We start from the raw sequence: 17492 nt of genomic DNA on the forward strand, positions 1-17492 counted from the left end.
GGGTATTTGTAATAATTTCTTCCTTTTGTATTGCTGTGTTTTAATTACATGATAATTAATGGTTGGAGAGAAATTATTAATTCAAAAAATGTGTGGACTTTTAAATATATACATTCTCATAACTTCTTTGGATACTAACAACACTTATAGTTTAGTATTTGCATTTTTTGTTTTGTACATACATCATTTAACAAACAGCAAAGACACATTCTAAGAAATGTGTCATTATACAATATCATCATTGTGTGTTTAAAGTGAATGCAAACCAAAATGGCATTAGCCAATTGCTGGCTTATTACTTCTTAGTGAAGAGATGTTTGAGGCTGAGGTTGACAGAACAGTGTGCTGTTTCACAGTAGACTTTTTTTTTATGTGCAAGTGTATGCTCTGATGATAAAGCATAGTATTTTTAGGTATGTAAGTAATTGTTTATTATCAATTATAACATATGGAACATATTTACATACACTGTGTGTTTATACAGCTCAGGACAGTGTAGTATTTGTTTTCACCAACATCACCATAAATTTGAAATATATTATGTGACCATGTTAAAAGCACTATGACTAGGCAATGAGAATGTTTTCAATCCTATTAATAATTTTATGGATCCCTGTTGTATGGGTCCTCCTAAATTTACTGAAATGTCATTATGCAATGCACGACTATATATGCAATATGTTATTAATTATAGTCACTATGAAACAACTTATTTCTTGAAATCATTTTTCTTTATTGAGATTTGATGCCCTTTGGTCCAGTATTGTTCCAGTCTTTGCCTCTAGCCTCTCACAACCACAATAGTATTCTGCTCATATGAATTGAGTATTGTGCATCTGTGTAGATATTTAAGTTTAGATGTGAATACATTTGTCAGTTTATTCTAATGTGCATGTATGTTTTACCATATGATTGTTAACTTTAAAAATAGAGACTACAGAAGCACACTGAACTCTGAGCTGTTTCTAGGTTAAGTATAATACTACTTTGTAATGAATTAAATAAGGTTTGCTGGATAGATGGATACATATGTGGTAAAGTAAATGTAGAAGAGTCTTGTATAGGAATCTGTGAGCTTTATGAGCTATTGAATTCCCCCCGCTATGTATGTATATGTGTATGTGGGAGAGGAGGGGTTGCTTTGGTTGAGATTGAACCCATAATATTCTGCTTGGGAAGGAAGTACCACCCTGAACCATACCAGTTTTTAACTTTTCTATTTGAAAAATTTCTTAGATTTTTTTTTTTTTTTAGAAGAAAAAACTTGTAATCCCTTGAGCTAGTTTGGGTACTATGTGTGTGTAATCCTGATGTTTGGGAGCCTAGGGCAGGAGGACTGCAGATTTGAGGCCATCCTGGGTTACATAGTGGGACCCTTACTAAAAGAAAACAACAAAACACACAGCTCATTGAATTGACTACTATGTGATCCACACATTTGTGTCCTTTTTTTGTAAAGTTGACATGTGAGTGTCCTGACCACATAGTCACTCTGAGTATTAAAAGATAAGGCTTACTGATTTTGAAAGCCACTGGAGAAATAGGTCGTTGCCAGTTTATTAGTTTAATTTGTCTAGCTTAGCAGAAAGAAGAACTAAAAAACATTTGTAAAATTTTTTGAAACTTTTTTCTTTAGCCTTGAAAGCATAATGCTTTTTAAAGAAAAATTATAGCCTTTTAAAATTTAACTTGAGGTCTAGAAAGATGATTCAGCAGATGATTTGCTTGTTCTTGCAGAGGGCTCAGGTTCAGTTCCCGGCACTCAGTTGGTGGCTCACAACCATCTGTAACTACAGTTTCAGGGGACCTAACACCCTTTTCTGACATTTGCAGGCACCAGGTGCAAACGTGGTGCAAAGACACACATGTAGACATAATACTCATACGTATAAAATAAAAATAACTAAATCTAAATATTTTAATTAATTTAGAGTTAAGGTTATTATAGTCAAGCAATAGGAACAATTTTTCTGCCTTTGCCCATAGTGTGAAGTATAATCTCTCATCTTATTTTAAATCTGTGTTTGTAAATGTGGAGCACATGTGTATATGTATATGTTAGTAAAGTAGACAGATAATGAAGAGAGTCTGCAGCACTAATCAGATGTGTTTCCTGTGATTCCCCAGGTATAATAATGATTATGACTGCTGGCTTTAAAGAGGTGGTATATATTTTCTGACAAGGGAAAGTGCCAGTGTCCATTGCTACTCCATCCATCTGGGTCACTGACTGACGGGACAAGCATGAACTTCTTACTGACCTTATCCTTGTTGTATGAGCAGGAAAATACTTTCTTTATAGTTCTAAGCTATAGTTTGTTTGTGAAGGTTTGAATCTTTACTGTCTCATAATCCAGTATACTGATGTGCAGTGTATAACCACTTCATACAATTTTTGGAGCATAGGGTTACTTATTTTAATTTAAAACTTGCAAACATTCCAGTGTGAACATAAAATCAATATCAAAAAAAGATGAATGAAAAAGATAAAGTACTAGAAGTCATGCCCCTCCAGTTTTGTTAGTAACTTAAATTTTCTTTTTTCTTAATCTTATTTAAACTAAAAAAAAAAAAGTCTTAATAGTTTACTGTCCTGTTCACCTTTGAGCTTTACTTTGATTTTTTTTTCTCATTCAGTAGAGGTAATTTTCTCTGTGTGAATAATCCATCCAAATATGAGCTTGGGCCTTGGTTTGTTACCTGTTCTATAGCTGATTCCATTTGATAGGCTATGTTCAAGTTTTTCACTTTTTTTTTTTTTTTTTGGTTTTATGAGACAAGGTTTCTCTGTGTAACAGTCCAGTAGACCAGGCTGTCCTTGAACTCACAGAGATCCGCCTGCCTATGCCTCCCGAGTGCTGAGATTAAAGGCATGCACCATCACCACCCATGTGTTCAAGTGTTAAGAGACCCTGCCACCACCTTCTTTTTTAAACAAAAATATAAAATGTCTCAGGTTAGATGTGTATTTTTATAGTTTTTTCATGTATCTTAGAAAAGAAGAAGTCCCCCAGCCTAAGGGAGAATTTTCCCTTTGGACGCCACCTTTACCACTTGTCAGAGGATTATGATACCATGCTGTTGAAATACCTCATGAAATCCACAGACTTTCATTTCTCACAGGAATGCATTTACAGACCTTCCATACTTGTCCCGTGGTGTTTTAATTCATCTGTATTGAAAAAGTAATACTATTTCAGGTTAGGTGTTTCTGGGTTTTATCAATTTTGTTTAATAAGTAAGGCCTTTTAGGATCAGAATGGTCTCTATAATTTAGATGAACATGAATAATAGCTGCCAGCTCCTGAGTCCTCTTTAATCATTATTAACAGGGTTCCTATGTGTGGTAGTGGGTAGATGCACAGGCTTTGAGAATTTCTGTGCCTGTAGAAATACACTAAATATGTGCTGATGTAATTTGAGTTTATACTGTAACTCTAACTTTCTCTGCTTGATGATCCTAGGCATGCGCCTTGACTTTATGGCTGACTTTAGTTTTATTAAATTCATCTTAGACTATTTTCTCCTATAATATTGCTGTGAAACTATCAACTTTACCATATTGAATCTTATCCGAGTAAAGGATTATCTATTTATTAAGTTGTTATTGTTGTCCTTTAGAACAAAAAATGTAAAGTCTTATAAAGTAAACTAATTTCTTGTTAAGCTTACGTTGCTTAGTGTTTTCTCTTATGGTCTGCTGCTGTAATTCAGACTTTTGATTACCTTCTTATTTATATGTACTGTATTTCAATTAGAATATTCTTGTTTTTGATAAATTTTTAGATACTTTTCTTTGGTTTTCTAGATATATGATTATATAAACAATAATTCTGTCTTCTTTTTACCTATTCTTTGTTTTATGTCTTCTCTTGGAATTGCATATTGTGTTAATACTTTCAGCCATTCAGACTACTGATTATGTTAGCAAAAATTGTTCTTGTCTCTAAGCAAATTTATTCAATGGACATTATTTTTCTGTGACATAAGTATGGTTGGTGTGTATAATACTTCCAGTATTATTATATGTTATATTATGTATCTAATCTAATACATATTATAATATTTCCAGCTTATATTCTGATTTTACTGATTTTGTTTCTTGTTTTATTTAAGAAGGATTGCTCGGGTATGATGAAGGGTTGCTTATATAACAAATGCCATTTCATTGTTATAGATTATAGCATTCTGTAATATAAATATCCTTTGAAAATTTTTTATTCCATGCTGGAAATTGAATCCATTATCTCAAGCATGAGAGACAGAAATTCCATCTATGTCACATCCCAGGTGTAGTGAGGTTCATTAGTAGACTATTATTTGGTTGTTCATTAACATTTCCAGAAAAACGCTTTGTTTACCTAGACTTAAAATAAATATACAATAGCACATGGATTATTTATGATATTAAATATTCAGAAGTTCACCATTTAGGCCTGAAGTTGTGTGTGTGTGTGTGTGTGTGTGTGTGTGTGTGTGTGTGTGTGTGTGTGTGTGTGTATGTGTGTGTGTGTGTGATGTAATACTAAGGCTAGTTTATACTTGCTTTGTGAAAAGGTCTTACAAGATTTCCTCCCTTTGTGTTCTAGCATGGTGTAAATACCATTTGAATTATCTATTATTTGAGTTTGAAACAGTTTTAATCCATGAAATGTACTAGCCTAGTATGTTTATAGATTATATTTCTTTAGAAAATCTCAATTTTTTTGTCATGACTCTATCTCCTTTGGTTATTTGAGAAAGAAATCTTTGAGCCAGGCACTGGCAGGAGGGTCCTCTGAGCGTAGGAGTTTGAGAACAGTGTTGGCAAACAACCTCACCAAAACTTGTATCTTTTTAAAAATAATAAATGGGTTGTTTAATCTTGAATGATCCTGGATGTAGTGGCGTACACCTTTAATCCCAGCACTGGGGCACTTGGGAGGCAGAAACTGGCAGATCTCATATGAGTTCAAGACCAACCTGGTCTACAAAGAGAGTTCCAGGGCAGCTAGGACTCTTACACAAAGAAACCCTGTCTCAAGAAAAACAAAAAACAAAAAACTCAAAAAACAAAATCTTGAATAAAATTCTTATGTATGTGTGCTCTTTTTCTAGATGGCTTTCTTCTTAAGTAGAATTTTTTAAATCTCATTAATCTGTTGTATGGGGAGCTTCTTGATTTTCCACCAACAGCCTTCTCTAGGAGTCTGTTTTTGAGAATAAGTATTTAACAGTTGGCTGTAGCCATCATGCAGTTAAATCACTATTCTGAATTAAAATATATACATTCTTTGAAACAGTATTAAAATATCCAGCCTCTTCCCCCTTTACCTGAAAAGAGCTTGTTTAGGAAATCAAAGGAATAGATGACATTACCTTAATAGTAATAATAATTAAAAATAGCCTTCAGCTTACCAGTTAGATCAGAAATTCATTTTTGATCCAAAGTCACAATTGATAGAGCTGTTTGGGTTTCCTGTGCCCTTGTTCAAGGACTTTCTGTTGACATGTCCTTAGGTAACGGCAATTACTTGGTTTTTGCTATTTAACTTTTTTAGTACTTTGTATGCCCTACATAATAATGTGTCAGCTATATAGTTGGCAGACATAATGTTCCCGTTTTGTGGGCTGTCTTTCCACATTGTTACTCTCTTTGCATTTAGAAGGTTCTTTGTTTTGTGTAATCTCATTTGTTAACTCTGCATTTGTGCATGTGTGTGTATGCATGTGGGAGTGGGTGTGTGTAAAAATGAAAATGTATGACTAGGTGTATGTTTGGAGGCTAGAGGTCAACATCAAGTGTTATTCCTCAGGCACTATCTACCTTGTTTATTGAGACAGCATCTCTCAGTGGACTGGAATTTACCAATTACACTAGGCCACCTGGCCAAGGAATTCCAGGGAGTGACATGCCTCTTCGCAGCACTGAGGTCACAAACATACCACCATGCCCAGCTTTTGACATGGGTTTCAGGAGTTGAACTCAGATCATCGTGCTTGTCTGACAAGCTCTTACTGACTGAGCTATCGCTTCACCACCTCCTTCCACATGTGTCAGTTCTTGTATTATTTCCTGAACTCTTAAGAGTTCTTATCAGAAAGTCCTTGTCTATTCCTGTATTTTGAAGTATTTTCCCTGTGTTTTCTTCCAGTAGTTGTGGAGTTTCAGGTCTTCCACTAAAATCTTCAATCCATTTTGGTTTTGGTTTTTCGAGATAGGGTTTCTCTGTGTAGTTTTGGTGCCTGTCCTGGATCTTGCTCTGTAGCCCAGGCTGGGCTCCCACTCACAGAGATCCGCCTGGCTCTGCCTCCCGAGTGCTGGGATTAAAGGCGTGCGCCACTGCTGCCCGGCCTTCAATCCATTTTAAATTGTTTTTTGGTAGGATGAGAAATAGGGTGTTAGTTTTCTTCTTCTGTGTTTGCTATCCAGATTTCTGAGGACCATTTGTTGAAGTGTCTAACCAAACAGCTCAGTTAATAAATGGGCAAATTAAATGAACAGACAGTTTACAGAAGATGAAGTATAACGAACCAATAAACATGAAAAATGTTCAACATTCTTAGTCATCAGGACTAAATCAAATCAAATGAAAACATTGGGATTCTTTTTTAACCCCAGTTACTATCATTAAGAAATCAGCATACCAGTGAACATGGGGATGGTGGCAGTGCAAATTAGTATGGTCACTATGGAAATCAATATGGAGTTTCCTTAAAATGCTAAAAGTAAAGCTACCATATGACAATTATACCACTCCTACTCAAGAGTTATCTAAGACAACAAATGACAGAGACATGACCTGCTTGTCCTTGTTCTTTGGAGCACTGTTTACAATAATAGCCAAGTTAAGCAATCAGCCTAGATGCTCATCCAACAGATGAGTAGATAAAATGTGATGCACATATGTATACCCATAAAGATGGAGTTTTATTTAGCCATAAAGAACAAAATCATGTTTGAAGGGAAGTGGATGGAACTGAAATTCATTAAGTGAAATGTCAGACTCAGACAATTATTGCATGTTTTCTGACATAGAAGGATGCTAGACTTAATAGATGTATTTATAATCATTTATATATGTATAGTATAAAATAGATGTAGATCTTGGAAAATTTTGGAAGTAAATATGATCAAAGTACATGATATACTTGAATGAAAATATCCTTAAGAAACTCATGGGTTTTTCCTTAGTACAGCTAAGTATATACCTGAAAGAAAGAAAAGTATTTTTCTCTAAACCAGGACCATGCCTACTTTGGTATGGACCTACTGTTCAACTCCAGACTTGCTTTATAAGATTATAGTTAAGAATTAGCTCATAATTTAGGAATAATGTTGAGAATGGATTCTGCATCTCTAGATGCTAATGCTTATTTTGTATAAATGATTGGTTTTTAGATAAGAGGAACAATGTAAACCATCTGGAAAGGTTTTTATGCTTCTGGATGCTAGAGGATAAATCTCTTACCTATTGCAGTGAAGATTATGCAAAATAATACATGTTAAGGTTCTAACACAGTTATCTAGAACATAACATACTGATAAATACTAACTACCTTTGGTTTTTGTTTGTTTTTTTTTAATTTTTTTTTTTTATGTGTGTGAGTGCTTTTGCCTACATGTATGTCTGGGCACCATGGGTGTGTAGTCCCCACAGAGGCCAGAAGAGGGCCTAGGATCCTCTGGAACTGGACTTAGAGAAAGTCGTTCGTTGCTGTGGTTGTTAGCCACCACCTTGGTGCTAGGAACTGAACCGAGGTCCTCTGTAAAAGCAATACTGTCTGTCCTTAACTGCCTTTGTAGTAGAATATAATATTTCGCTGTCATCAAGATTAAATACAATGACATTAAAGAAAGTATCAGAAAATGTCATTATTAATAGTATCAACAGTTGGTTATGCATTTATACAATTATGAACAGTAATTCTGATCGGGTAGAAAATGGCTTAGAGATGATATATTATCTCATAGCATGAAAGAGCTCTGAAATTCTGTAATTACTACAAGGTCAGAATTTTTTCAGTCAGCTATTGTTATGTATGTCTTCTGAGTAATTTTACAAATAATAAATGGCACTTTAGACTTCCAGATTCAAGTGTGGGTGACTGGGTGTCTATTATGAAAACTTCTCCTTTTGCTGTTAAATTTGCCATTATTTGGGCATGGTTAGTTTTTATGACTTCAGTGGGAGTTTTTGGAATGGTGCGAAAAATATTTGGCAGTATCTAGTAGTTATCTGTCTTACTCATTGTCAGGCATAAGAGATTTTAAAAGCATTATATATTAAAATCTAGCAAGATAAGTGGTTAGTGTGGTCCAGGTGGCAGATTTTAAGTACTTTTTTTAAATCAGTCTTATAGATATTTTAGACTTGTTTGTTTAGATGCATAAAAGGTTGCTTTTCTCTTCCTCGATAGTGGAGGCAGTTTGCATAGAAAGAGGAACTCCTAAAGTGTAGTGCCCAAAGCACATGGAATTATATACAATAATAAAATTATTGAGGACTGTTTTTCCCAAAATATCTGTGGAATAATGTCCTACATATTGTTAGTAAGCATACTTGCAAGTGTCCAGTAATCTTGTAAACAGGGGAGAAATAAGCAGATTTTTTTAAAGTGTGTATATATTTGAGTTTTTAGAATGCTAAATTGCATTGTATGTGGAGTAGAAGATGCAATGTGTGATTTCCCCCAAATTTATTTGGTTATGGAACCCTTTTATTAAACATTTTTTTTTTTTTACCAATATCTAGTGCTACAAATAGCACTTTTTCTAAAATTCTAGTTCAGACAGTAGACAGAATAATGGCAGTTGGACCTTGTGTCTTACTGACACCAAAGGAAAGAACTTCTGTTTACTTTGTCCAGTTATTTTCCTGTTTACATAAGATTTATTTATCTTTTGTTACTTTTTTTTTTTTTTTTTTTTTGGTTTTTCGAGACAGGGTTTCTCTGTGTAGCTTTGCGCCTCTCCTGGAACTCACTTGGTAGCCCAGACTGGCCTCGAACTCACAGAGATCCGCCTGGCTCTGCCTCCCGAGTGCTGGGATTAAAGGCGTGCGCCACCACCGCCGGCCTTTTGTTACTTCTTTAGCATATTCATGGACATGACTAAACTTTTGCCTCGCCTTTTTCCTGAGATTATACTTTTTGATTTATAGACACTGTGATCTTTGTGTGTGTGTGTGTGTGTGTGTGTGTGTGTGTGTGTGTGTGTGTGTGTGTGTGTGTGTGAAGAGAGTGCTACTTGGAAGAAATATAAAAGTGTTAAGTCATGCAAAACCTTAAAATTTTGACTATAGTGGTCATACAGGAATAATTCTGTAAACATTATTAAAGATACAGCCGGGCAGGTGTGGCATATGCCTTTAATCTCAGCACTCGGGAGGCAGAGCCAGGTGGATCTCTGTGAGTTCAAGGCCAGCCTGGTCTACAGTGCGAGATCCAGGACAGGCACCAAAACTACACAGAGAAACTGTTTTAAAAAACCAGAAAAAAATTATTAAAGATACTATTATTTGATTGACTAAATTATTTTCAGGTTGTCCTATCTAGAATTGAACATGTGAAATTTTAATGTTTTTTTTTTTTTTTCTTTTGGTTTTTCGAGACAGTGTTTCTCTGTAGCTTTGGAGCCTGTCCTGGACTACCTCTGTAGACCAGGCTGGCCTCAAACTCACAGAGATCCACCTGCCTCTGCCTCCCGAGTGCTGGGATTAAAGGCATACGCCACCACTGCCCAGCTATGATTTTTTATATATTATATTATTTCTTATTCTTGCACTTGCCAGTTGAATGAGATTTTTTTTTTTCAGTTGACTAAACGACTTTTTTTAATAGTGAACCCTTTAAGCAGCCTTTCTTTTCTGTATCCACTTGGTATCCAGTTGTCACTAGTTTGGTTCTGGACAATTGTCACTTTAAGCAGTAGTAATTATTGTAAAGTTGCTCATAGCATTTTGAACTATGTAAAGTCGAATGGTGGCTTTTTTTTTATTACATGGAGATTCTCAAGTACAGCCTCAGCATAAACTTGTTTTTAGCATCCAGTACAAAAAGTGTTTTATTGCCACATATATTTATTGTGGTAATTATTACCCATTGTCTATCTTTAGTTTTTACTTTCTCTTATTTACATTATACTAGGCTTTCTCGTATGTTAAAGTGTGTGGTATTTCAATTTTTTTTAATAACTCCTAAATTTCTTAAAACTTTATGGCAAATATGTGAAGTTAAATGCTTAGTGTTATACTTTAGTTAATCTCTATTAATGCTTAAATTATATTTGAAAATGACTGATATGTAGCATAGTTTTTTAAAAAGCTACATTACTTCCATTTATAAGTCAATTTATATTTGTTTTTAATCCTTTCTATTAGTTTTTTAAATAACTATTTTTAAGTGAAGATGCCTAATACTTTGCTCCATCGATACTCTTGTTAATATTCTCTTCTCCTAGTAAAATTGACTCTGACTAGACATTTGTTACATAAGCCTATGCAATACAAATGTTTCTGAAAGTTGTCTTCTGTTTTTAGTAGAAATTGTATTTTGTTTAGTTTGTTCTCTTTAAAAGCTCAGTATGTAAATATTCATAGTTTTATTTGAATTTGCTAACTATATGATTGATGCTGATGTGAAAGTATCAAATGATTTTTTTAAGCTAGATGACTCAGACATCTTAGATTAATCTGGTCTAATCCATATTTAAATAATTTTATAGTACTAGGAATTGTGTTTCAGTTATTTGAAATTAGGTGGTAGCAGCATTTCTGTTTCTTACATTTTGATTTGTTTGTTGGTTTTAAAGACACCTAGTTGTTGGGCAGAGGAGGGAGCAGAAAAACGATCACATCAGCGCTCTGCATCATGGGGAAGTGCTGACCAGCTGAAGGAGGTAAGTTAGTTTTTATTTTATTCTATAACTATAACTTGATCTTGATGGGTTGTTTTCACTATTTTCTCAATATAGTGAGACTTCTATGTTTTAACTCCTTTTTTCATAGTCACAGAGTTAGCTGAATCTTATATTTTGGTAAAAAGTGAATTTTCCTTGTTTTTCTAACCTTTATGTTCTCAGTAAATATTTATGTGCCCATCACTTACAACATGCCTAGAGTCAACCCTAATTTTATGTAATCATCTCTGTTATCTTTATTTCCCCCCTTAGCTTGCTTTTTTTCTAAGTCACAACAACCAGAGCCATAGATCATAGCTTTGTACAATGATAATACTTTATTTTTCTTATAGCTTTTTAATGATACCCAGTTTACTATGACCTTTTGGAACCCAGGGGAAACCAAATCTTGTAGAAACGATCTACTCCTTGATTTATTATGAATAGTCTAAAATATATCTATGTAGATACTATATTGTTTTTTTCTGATAGTTTTTTTCCATACAAATCATAAATTTTTTTGCCTGTTCTTTCAAAGCTATAGAAACCTAGAGTTAATGTCTAGTCTATGTCTTAGGTAAGCACTTCTTCCAAAAATGATCATCCCATCTCTGCTGCCACCTTCTCAGTGGAGACAATTCATTGCTTTTAAGAGAACTAGTGTACTGGTTTTAGCTGAGGTTGGTAAGTATTTTGTCTTAGTTTGTTTCCTAGTGCTGTGGTAAAGAACATGACCAGAAGCAGCTTGGGGAAGATAGATAGGGTTGATGTCATCTTACAGGTTACAGGTTACAGTCCATCGTTGTGGGAACCAAGGCAGGAACTTGGAAGCAAGAACTGGGGCAGAGACCGTATAGAAGTGCTTCTAACTTGCTTTTTAGTTACCTTTCTTATATAACCCAGAACCACCTCATCAGCGGTGGAACTGTTCATAGTGAGTTGGACCCTCCCATATCAATCATTAATCAAGAAAATGCCCTAAAAACTGGGCTGTGGGCCACTCTGATGAAGACATTTTCTCAGTTGAGATTCCTCTTCTCAGGTAACTGTAACTTGTGTCAAGTTGACAAAATACTACTCTGCACAGTTATTTGATATTTTGAATTCAGAATTATATTACTTAGTTTTGACTCCTAACACTTGGGTCAGTATTGTCTTCTTAAAATTCTGAAAGGGTGGCAGTGAACAGGTTTTGCTGTAGGTTAAGCATAAACATTTCTTCCAAATTTTATTTATGTGCATTTGGGTATGCCTGCTTGTATGTGCACCACATGCTTGTAGTACCCTTTACAGTCAAAAAAGGGCCTTGGATACTCTGGAAGTAGAGTTACTAGGAATCATACCTGATCCTTCGCAATAATAGCAAGTACTCTTAACTGCTAAGTACAGACAGTATTTAGTCTCAGTATTTCTCTTGAGTATTTTTCCTATGCAGAGTTCCAGACTTACCAGTGTTAATTTTATATATATACTTAGGTTGCCAGATTACTCATATACTGTGATGTCTAAACCAAATGGTCTAGTAGCATGATATTGTCTATGATTTTATTTTATTTTTAGCCACTTCTTTATGTTGAATGTAGAAAATCTGTAATTCTAGCCTGCCTCTTACCCAAATACATAAGTAAAAGTAGATTTCCCTAGCAGAAACAAAAGAAAAGGCTTAGTCTAATACATCTAGACTGAAATAGGGATACAACCTCAAGTATAGAATATAAATGATGAAAAAATCAAACTTGTAATTTTATCTTAGTTCAGTGCAGTTTCAGACATATTGCTGATATTTCACATAGTTTTGTTAGAACTGAGTGTATATAGGAGCACATGATATATGCTACTAAAAGGGACCAGCTGAATCAGAAGAATTGATTGTTCTCCTTAGAAAACAACCATAAAGCCAAACAGAATTGTCATAGTAACTGTTTTATTACTCTAGATGTAATCACAATAATTGAGCAATTATATTTATGAAAACTTGGGGTTAGAATAGTACAAGTTGTGGTGTTCTTGTTCAAAATGAAAGAGTAATTGCAAAGGAGATTGAAGATGCCAGTGGAAATAAAACCCAGTTAAGGTTGTAAAAGACCAGAACTTAAAAGGCAGTCCTGTACACACACACACACACACACACACACACACACACACACACACACACACACACACACACGAATCTAGTAAGTCTTATGAAGCGTTCATTGAAGAAAATACAAGCTCATTGGTAGGTTAGCATATGATAAATTAATGGCTTTGTCAGGTTTTTGTTCATCTTTTAGTTTTATAGCTCATAATATCTCTGGCATTAAGGAAGTTGCTTAGTGAAGTGGTTGAGATCCTGACTGGTACATATTTGTAGTTAAACATTAATACAGGATTACTTGCACAGCATTGTGAAGTACTTACTAAAAAGGGCTTACAAATTGAAGGTCAAAGACTAGGTTTACCATTTATTTATTAGGTTTCTCATATGCAAAAGGTACTTTATTTTCAAGTGATTCCCCATCTGTAAAATGGATATAATTAAGAGATCAAGTGGATTTGTGAATGTTTTTGAAAAGTTAGCCTTTGATCTAATTACTTTTCTGTTGTGATAAACGCTATGACCAAAAGCAACTTACAGGAAGAAACAAGTTTATTTTCACCTTACAGGTCACAGATTGTTTTTGAGGGGAGTCAGGGCAGGAACACAAGGCATGAACCATAGCAGAGCACTGCTTATTGGACTGCCTTCCTGCTTGCTCCCTGGCTCATGATAAGCTGGCTTTTTATAAAACCCTAGTCCACTTGCGTTGGACTGTTCTGCCCACAATAGGCTGGGCATTCCCACATCAGTCATCTGTCACAACAGTTTCTCCCAGCCATGGCCACTGACCAGCTGACTCAGGCAGTTCTGCAGTTGAGGTTCCCTCATTCTAGGTGACCCTAGGTTATGCCAAGCTGGTAATAAAAACTAGTCAGCAGTCTGCTACAGTTGTTAATACTGTAAACTTACCTTATGAAAGTTCTCCCAAAGCAAACTGAGTTTGAGACGTTTGTATGTGAGCTGTCCCTGCCTATCTCTGGGGCATTTATGGGAAACTGTATATGGGCAGGCATGTGGATGTGTAGGGGTCAATTTGCTGTTACCTAAACTGTAGAACTTTTCTGTGAAGATACTTGATCTTGTTATATATTCCCTGTTTAATATCAAAACTAGTAGCAGCCTGAGATTTATGACCAGTTTCATTTTCAGAAAAATTAGATTTATGTCTTTAGTAATTTTTTTAGGGAAAGGAGTGATGTGATTCAAGTCTTGTTAAATGTTTTATTCTCATTTGTTTACTTTGTAAGATTTATCTTTTTAATTTTTGTCTCGATTCTTCAGCCAATATAGACTGGTGGTTGTGTTAGCTTTCCATTACTGTACCAAACTACATAAGATAATCAACTTAAAAGGAAGAAAGGTTTCTTTTGGCATATATTTTCAAATTTTTCAGTCCATGATAACTGGGCTTTTTTGCTTTGGGCCTGTGGTGGTGAAACGTGATAGAGGAGGATTTGGGTACCTTTATCCTCCCAGCACACACCCAGTGACCTAATCTTTTTCCATGAAGCCTGCCCCTTAAAGCCTCCACAACCTTTGAATAGTGCCACAAGCTGAAGACAAGCCCTAGGAACACATTGGCCTTTAGGCAGACATTCTAGATCCTAACTATAGTAGATTAAGAGAGCGGACTACAGAATTCCATTGCTTTTTTTCAAATTTGAGTTTCACCACTTAAGGCAAACATATTACACTTTAAAAACCTTTTTTTTAAACCCCTTGTCTATACCTCCAAGTGGCAATAATAATAGTACCTATCTCATATTCTTTTGTTGAAAATCGAATGCAACAGTTACCATCTTACCAAGCGGTACAATAGCTTCCATGATGCTTTATTGCTCAGTAAGCAGTTATTAGGTTTTGATGATAATTTTTATTAGTGGTTGACACAGTCATCAAACTGGCCTACAAGGTACTCTGAACAATGGTTAGAAAATATATGCTGCCATTCACAGTATGCATCATTAGTACATTTCAGCATAGCTAATTATAGTATGTTTAAAATTTTGTCACCCACATTTGACAAAGGATAAATTCACAATATAATGATGTCTCTTTACACAAAGAAGGTATGTTCTAGTGTGTCACTTGTTACAAATATCATTAACAAAAATAGGATATTATGGCTATCTTTTTTTCTGGTAGCTCAATTCTGGGAACCATAGCTCCCCATTCTTTTAATGTAGTATCAAGATTCCTCTTCATTTGGCACAGTTTTCGTTTTCCTTTAGGCTTGTTAGAACCTCATGCTAGCCTTGAACTACCATTTTCTCCTTCTATAAAACAGATTGGTCATTGCTTCCTACTGTTGAACTATTACCTTCACACCTGATGTTGAGGATATAAGTAGTTCTTGCAGAAGAAAATCTCCAATCAAGTCTATCATGTTAAAATAAAAGACACTCCCACTCCCAATCTCAGCAGCACATGGAGAGTTACAGTTGTTTTATAACTTTGCCAGAATTTGGTGCTTACTATTCTATTGTTGTTAACTTACATTTTTTTTTTTTTTTTTTTTTTTTTTTTTTTGGTTTTTTGAGACAGGGTTTCTCTGTGTAGCTTTGCGCCTTTCCTGGAACTCGCTTTGGAGACCAGGCTGGCCTCGAACTCACAGAAATCCGCCTGGCTCTGCCTCCCAAGTGCTGGGATTAAAGGCGTGCGCCACCACCGCCCGGCGTTAACTTACATTTTTATGAAGAGGATAATGTTGAATATCTCTTCTTTGCACATTGACCATTTGGATATTATCTTTGTTCATTTGTTTCATTGAGTCTTTGAGTGCTTTCAATTTATTTACACTTGATGAATATATGTTGTGTCTTCCTAGGGTATAGTTTGCTTTTTACTTTCTTACAGTGTTATTGCCTTTAAATTTTTTTTTTTTTTTTGGTTTTTTTTTTTTTTTTTTGGTTTTTCGAGACAGGGTTTCTCTGTGTAGCTTTGCGCCTCTCCTGGAACTCACTTGGTAGCCCAGGCTGGCCTCGAACTCACAGAGATCCGCCTGGCTCTGCCTCCCGAGTGCTGGGATTAAAGGCGTGCGCCACCACCGCCCGGCGCCTTTAAATTTTAATGTATTATTTATTTATTGATGTGTGTGTGTGTCCACACATGCACATGTGCATGTACCTGCATCTGTGCATACACACACATGGATGTCTACATGTGTGTATGTGCATACTGTCACAGGCTAGTAAAGCTGAGAGGCAACTAGCAAGAGTCAGTGCTTTTTTTCAGTATGTAGGTCCCATGTGTAGATGTAACCAACGGTCTTATTAAATAAGAAACACGGGGCTGGAGAGATGGCTCAGAGGTTAAGAGCAGCGACTGCTCTTCCAGAGGTCCTGAGTTCAATTCCCAGCAACCACATGGTGGCTCACAACCATCTGTAATGAGATCTGGCACCCTTCTCTGTATACATAATAAATAAATAAACCTTTAAAAAAAAAAAAAAAAGAAACACAGAGCCGATTCAGAGAAGAAAGCCAAGAGGTCAGAGCTAAGAGCCTCACCCTTCCTGATTCAGGGATCCTCTTCAGCCAAGAGAGCTCTCCGAAAAAGGACCTACTTCCTGTGTGTATGTCTTTATATAGTCTAGCTGTTCTGCCTTCTCATTGGTTGTAAACCCAAACATGTGACTGCCTCGTCACTGCCTGAATGTACCGCCCTCCAGGTCCTTAAAGGCGTGCGCCACCGCCGCCATGCACTTGCTATGGCTCTAATAGCTCTGACCCCCAGACAACTTTATTTATTAACATACAATTAAAATCACATTTCAGTACAAGTAAAATACCACCACATTTCCCCTTTTCTATTTTAATAAAAAGGAAAAAAAAGAAAAAGGTTATAACTAACAAAAGAAAAACTATATACAAAAGTACAATGACTATATACAATATATACAAGTAATAAATGTCTAAACAATGTCTAGTCCATTTGTATTTGACAAATTCAGAGAAAATAATTTCATTATCTATCCTATTTTGTTAAGTCCAAAATGTATCTAATTCACTTTCTATCCTAATTAATCTTCAACTATAACTAACTAACCTTCAACTCCCTCAGAGACCCAAGAAGGAAATAATATTAGCTAACAAAAATAAAAACAGAAAGTGCACGCAAGCAACTTCCAAAGGTGCAGATCTTGCCTTTAACGGCCTGATTATTGTTTTGCATGCTGCACCCATGGGTAGAATTCAAGTCACCAGAGTTGGTGCCAGATGCTCAAGTCTTAGTTTTGCTATGGAATATCAGTTCTGAACCATGCTGAAAGGATGGTTTAGACTCCAGCCACTGTGGGTAAAGTCTTTTGTACTAAATACTATTGAGAACTTTTAGTATAGCAGTGGCATACATACCTCCCAGGTTGTTTTAACTTCAGAAATAAGAACCCTGGAGCTCTCAGACCCCTCTGATGGTTATGCTTTCATCTTGGTGCAGTGATACCTGTGGGCAAGAACTCACTGGCAACAATACATTTCTTGCTGATGAAAATCTATGTAATTTTCTTGATTTTTGGATTAGCTCTCTTTTTGT

General features: G+C 35.5%; 1 protein-coding gene across 5 annotated transcripts in view; it reads left to right on the forward strand.

Annotated features, from left to right (window-relative positions):
• The window catches only part of Glcci1 (glucocorticoid induced 1), a 79839-nt gene that overhangs the window by 30351 nt on the left and 31996 nt on the right, over window positions 1-17492 (forward strand). For all 5 annotated transcript variants that reach the window (XM_052719834.1, XM_052719835.1, XM_052719836.1 and 2 more), the window contains exon 3: window positions 10793-10879. In XM_052719834.1, the coding sequence (XP_052575794.1) occupies window positions 10793-10879 (87 nt within the window). The remainder of the gene's footprint in view (window positions 1-10792; window positions 10880-17492) is intronic.

This window comes from Peromyscus californicus, unplaced genomic scaffold (assembly GCF_007827085.1).
Source record: "Peromyscus californicus insignis strain IS unplaced genomic scaffold, ASM782708v3 Scaffold_6__1_contigs__length_162567912, whole genome shotgun sequence".
In the NCBI taxonomy this organism is placed as follows: domain Eukaryota; kingdom Metazoa; phylum Chordata; class Mammalia; order Rodentia; family Cricetidae; genus Peromyscus; species Peromyscus californicus.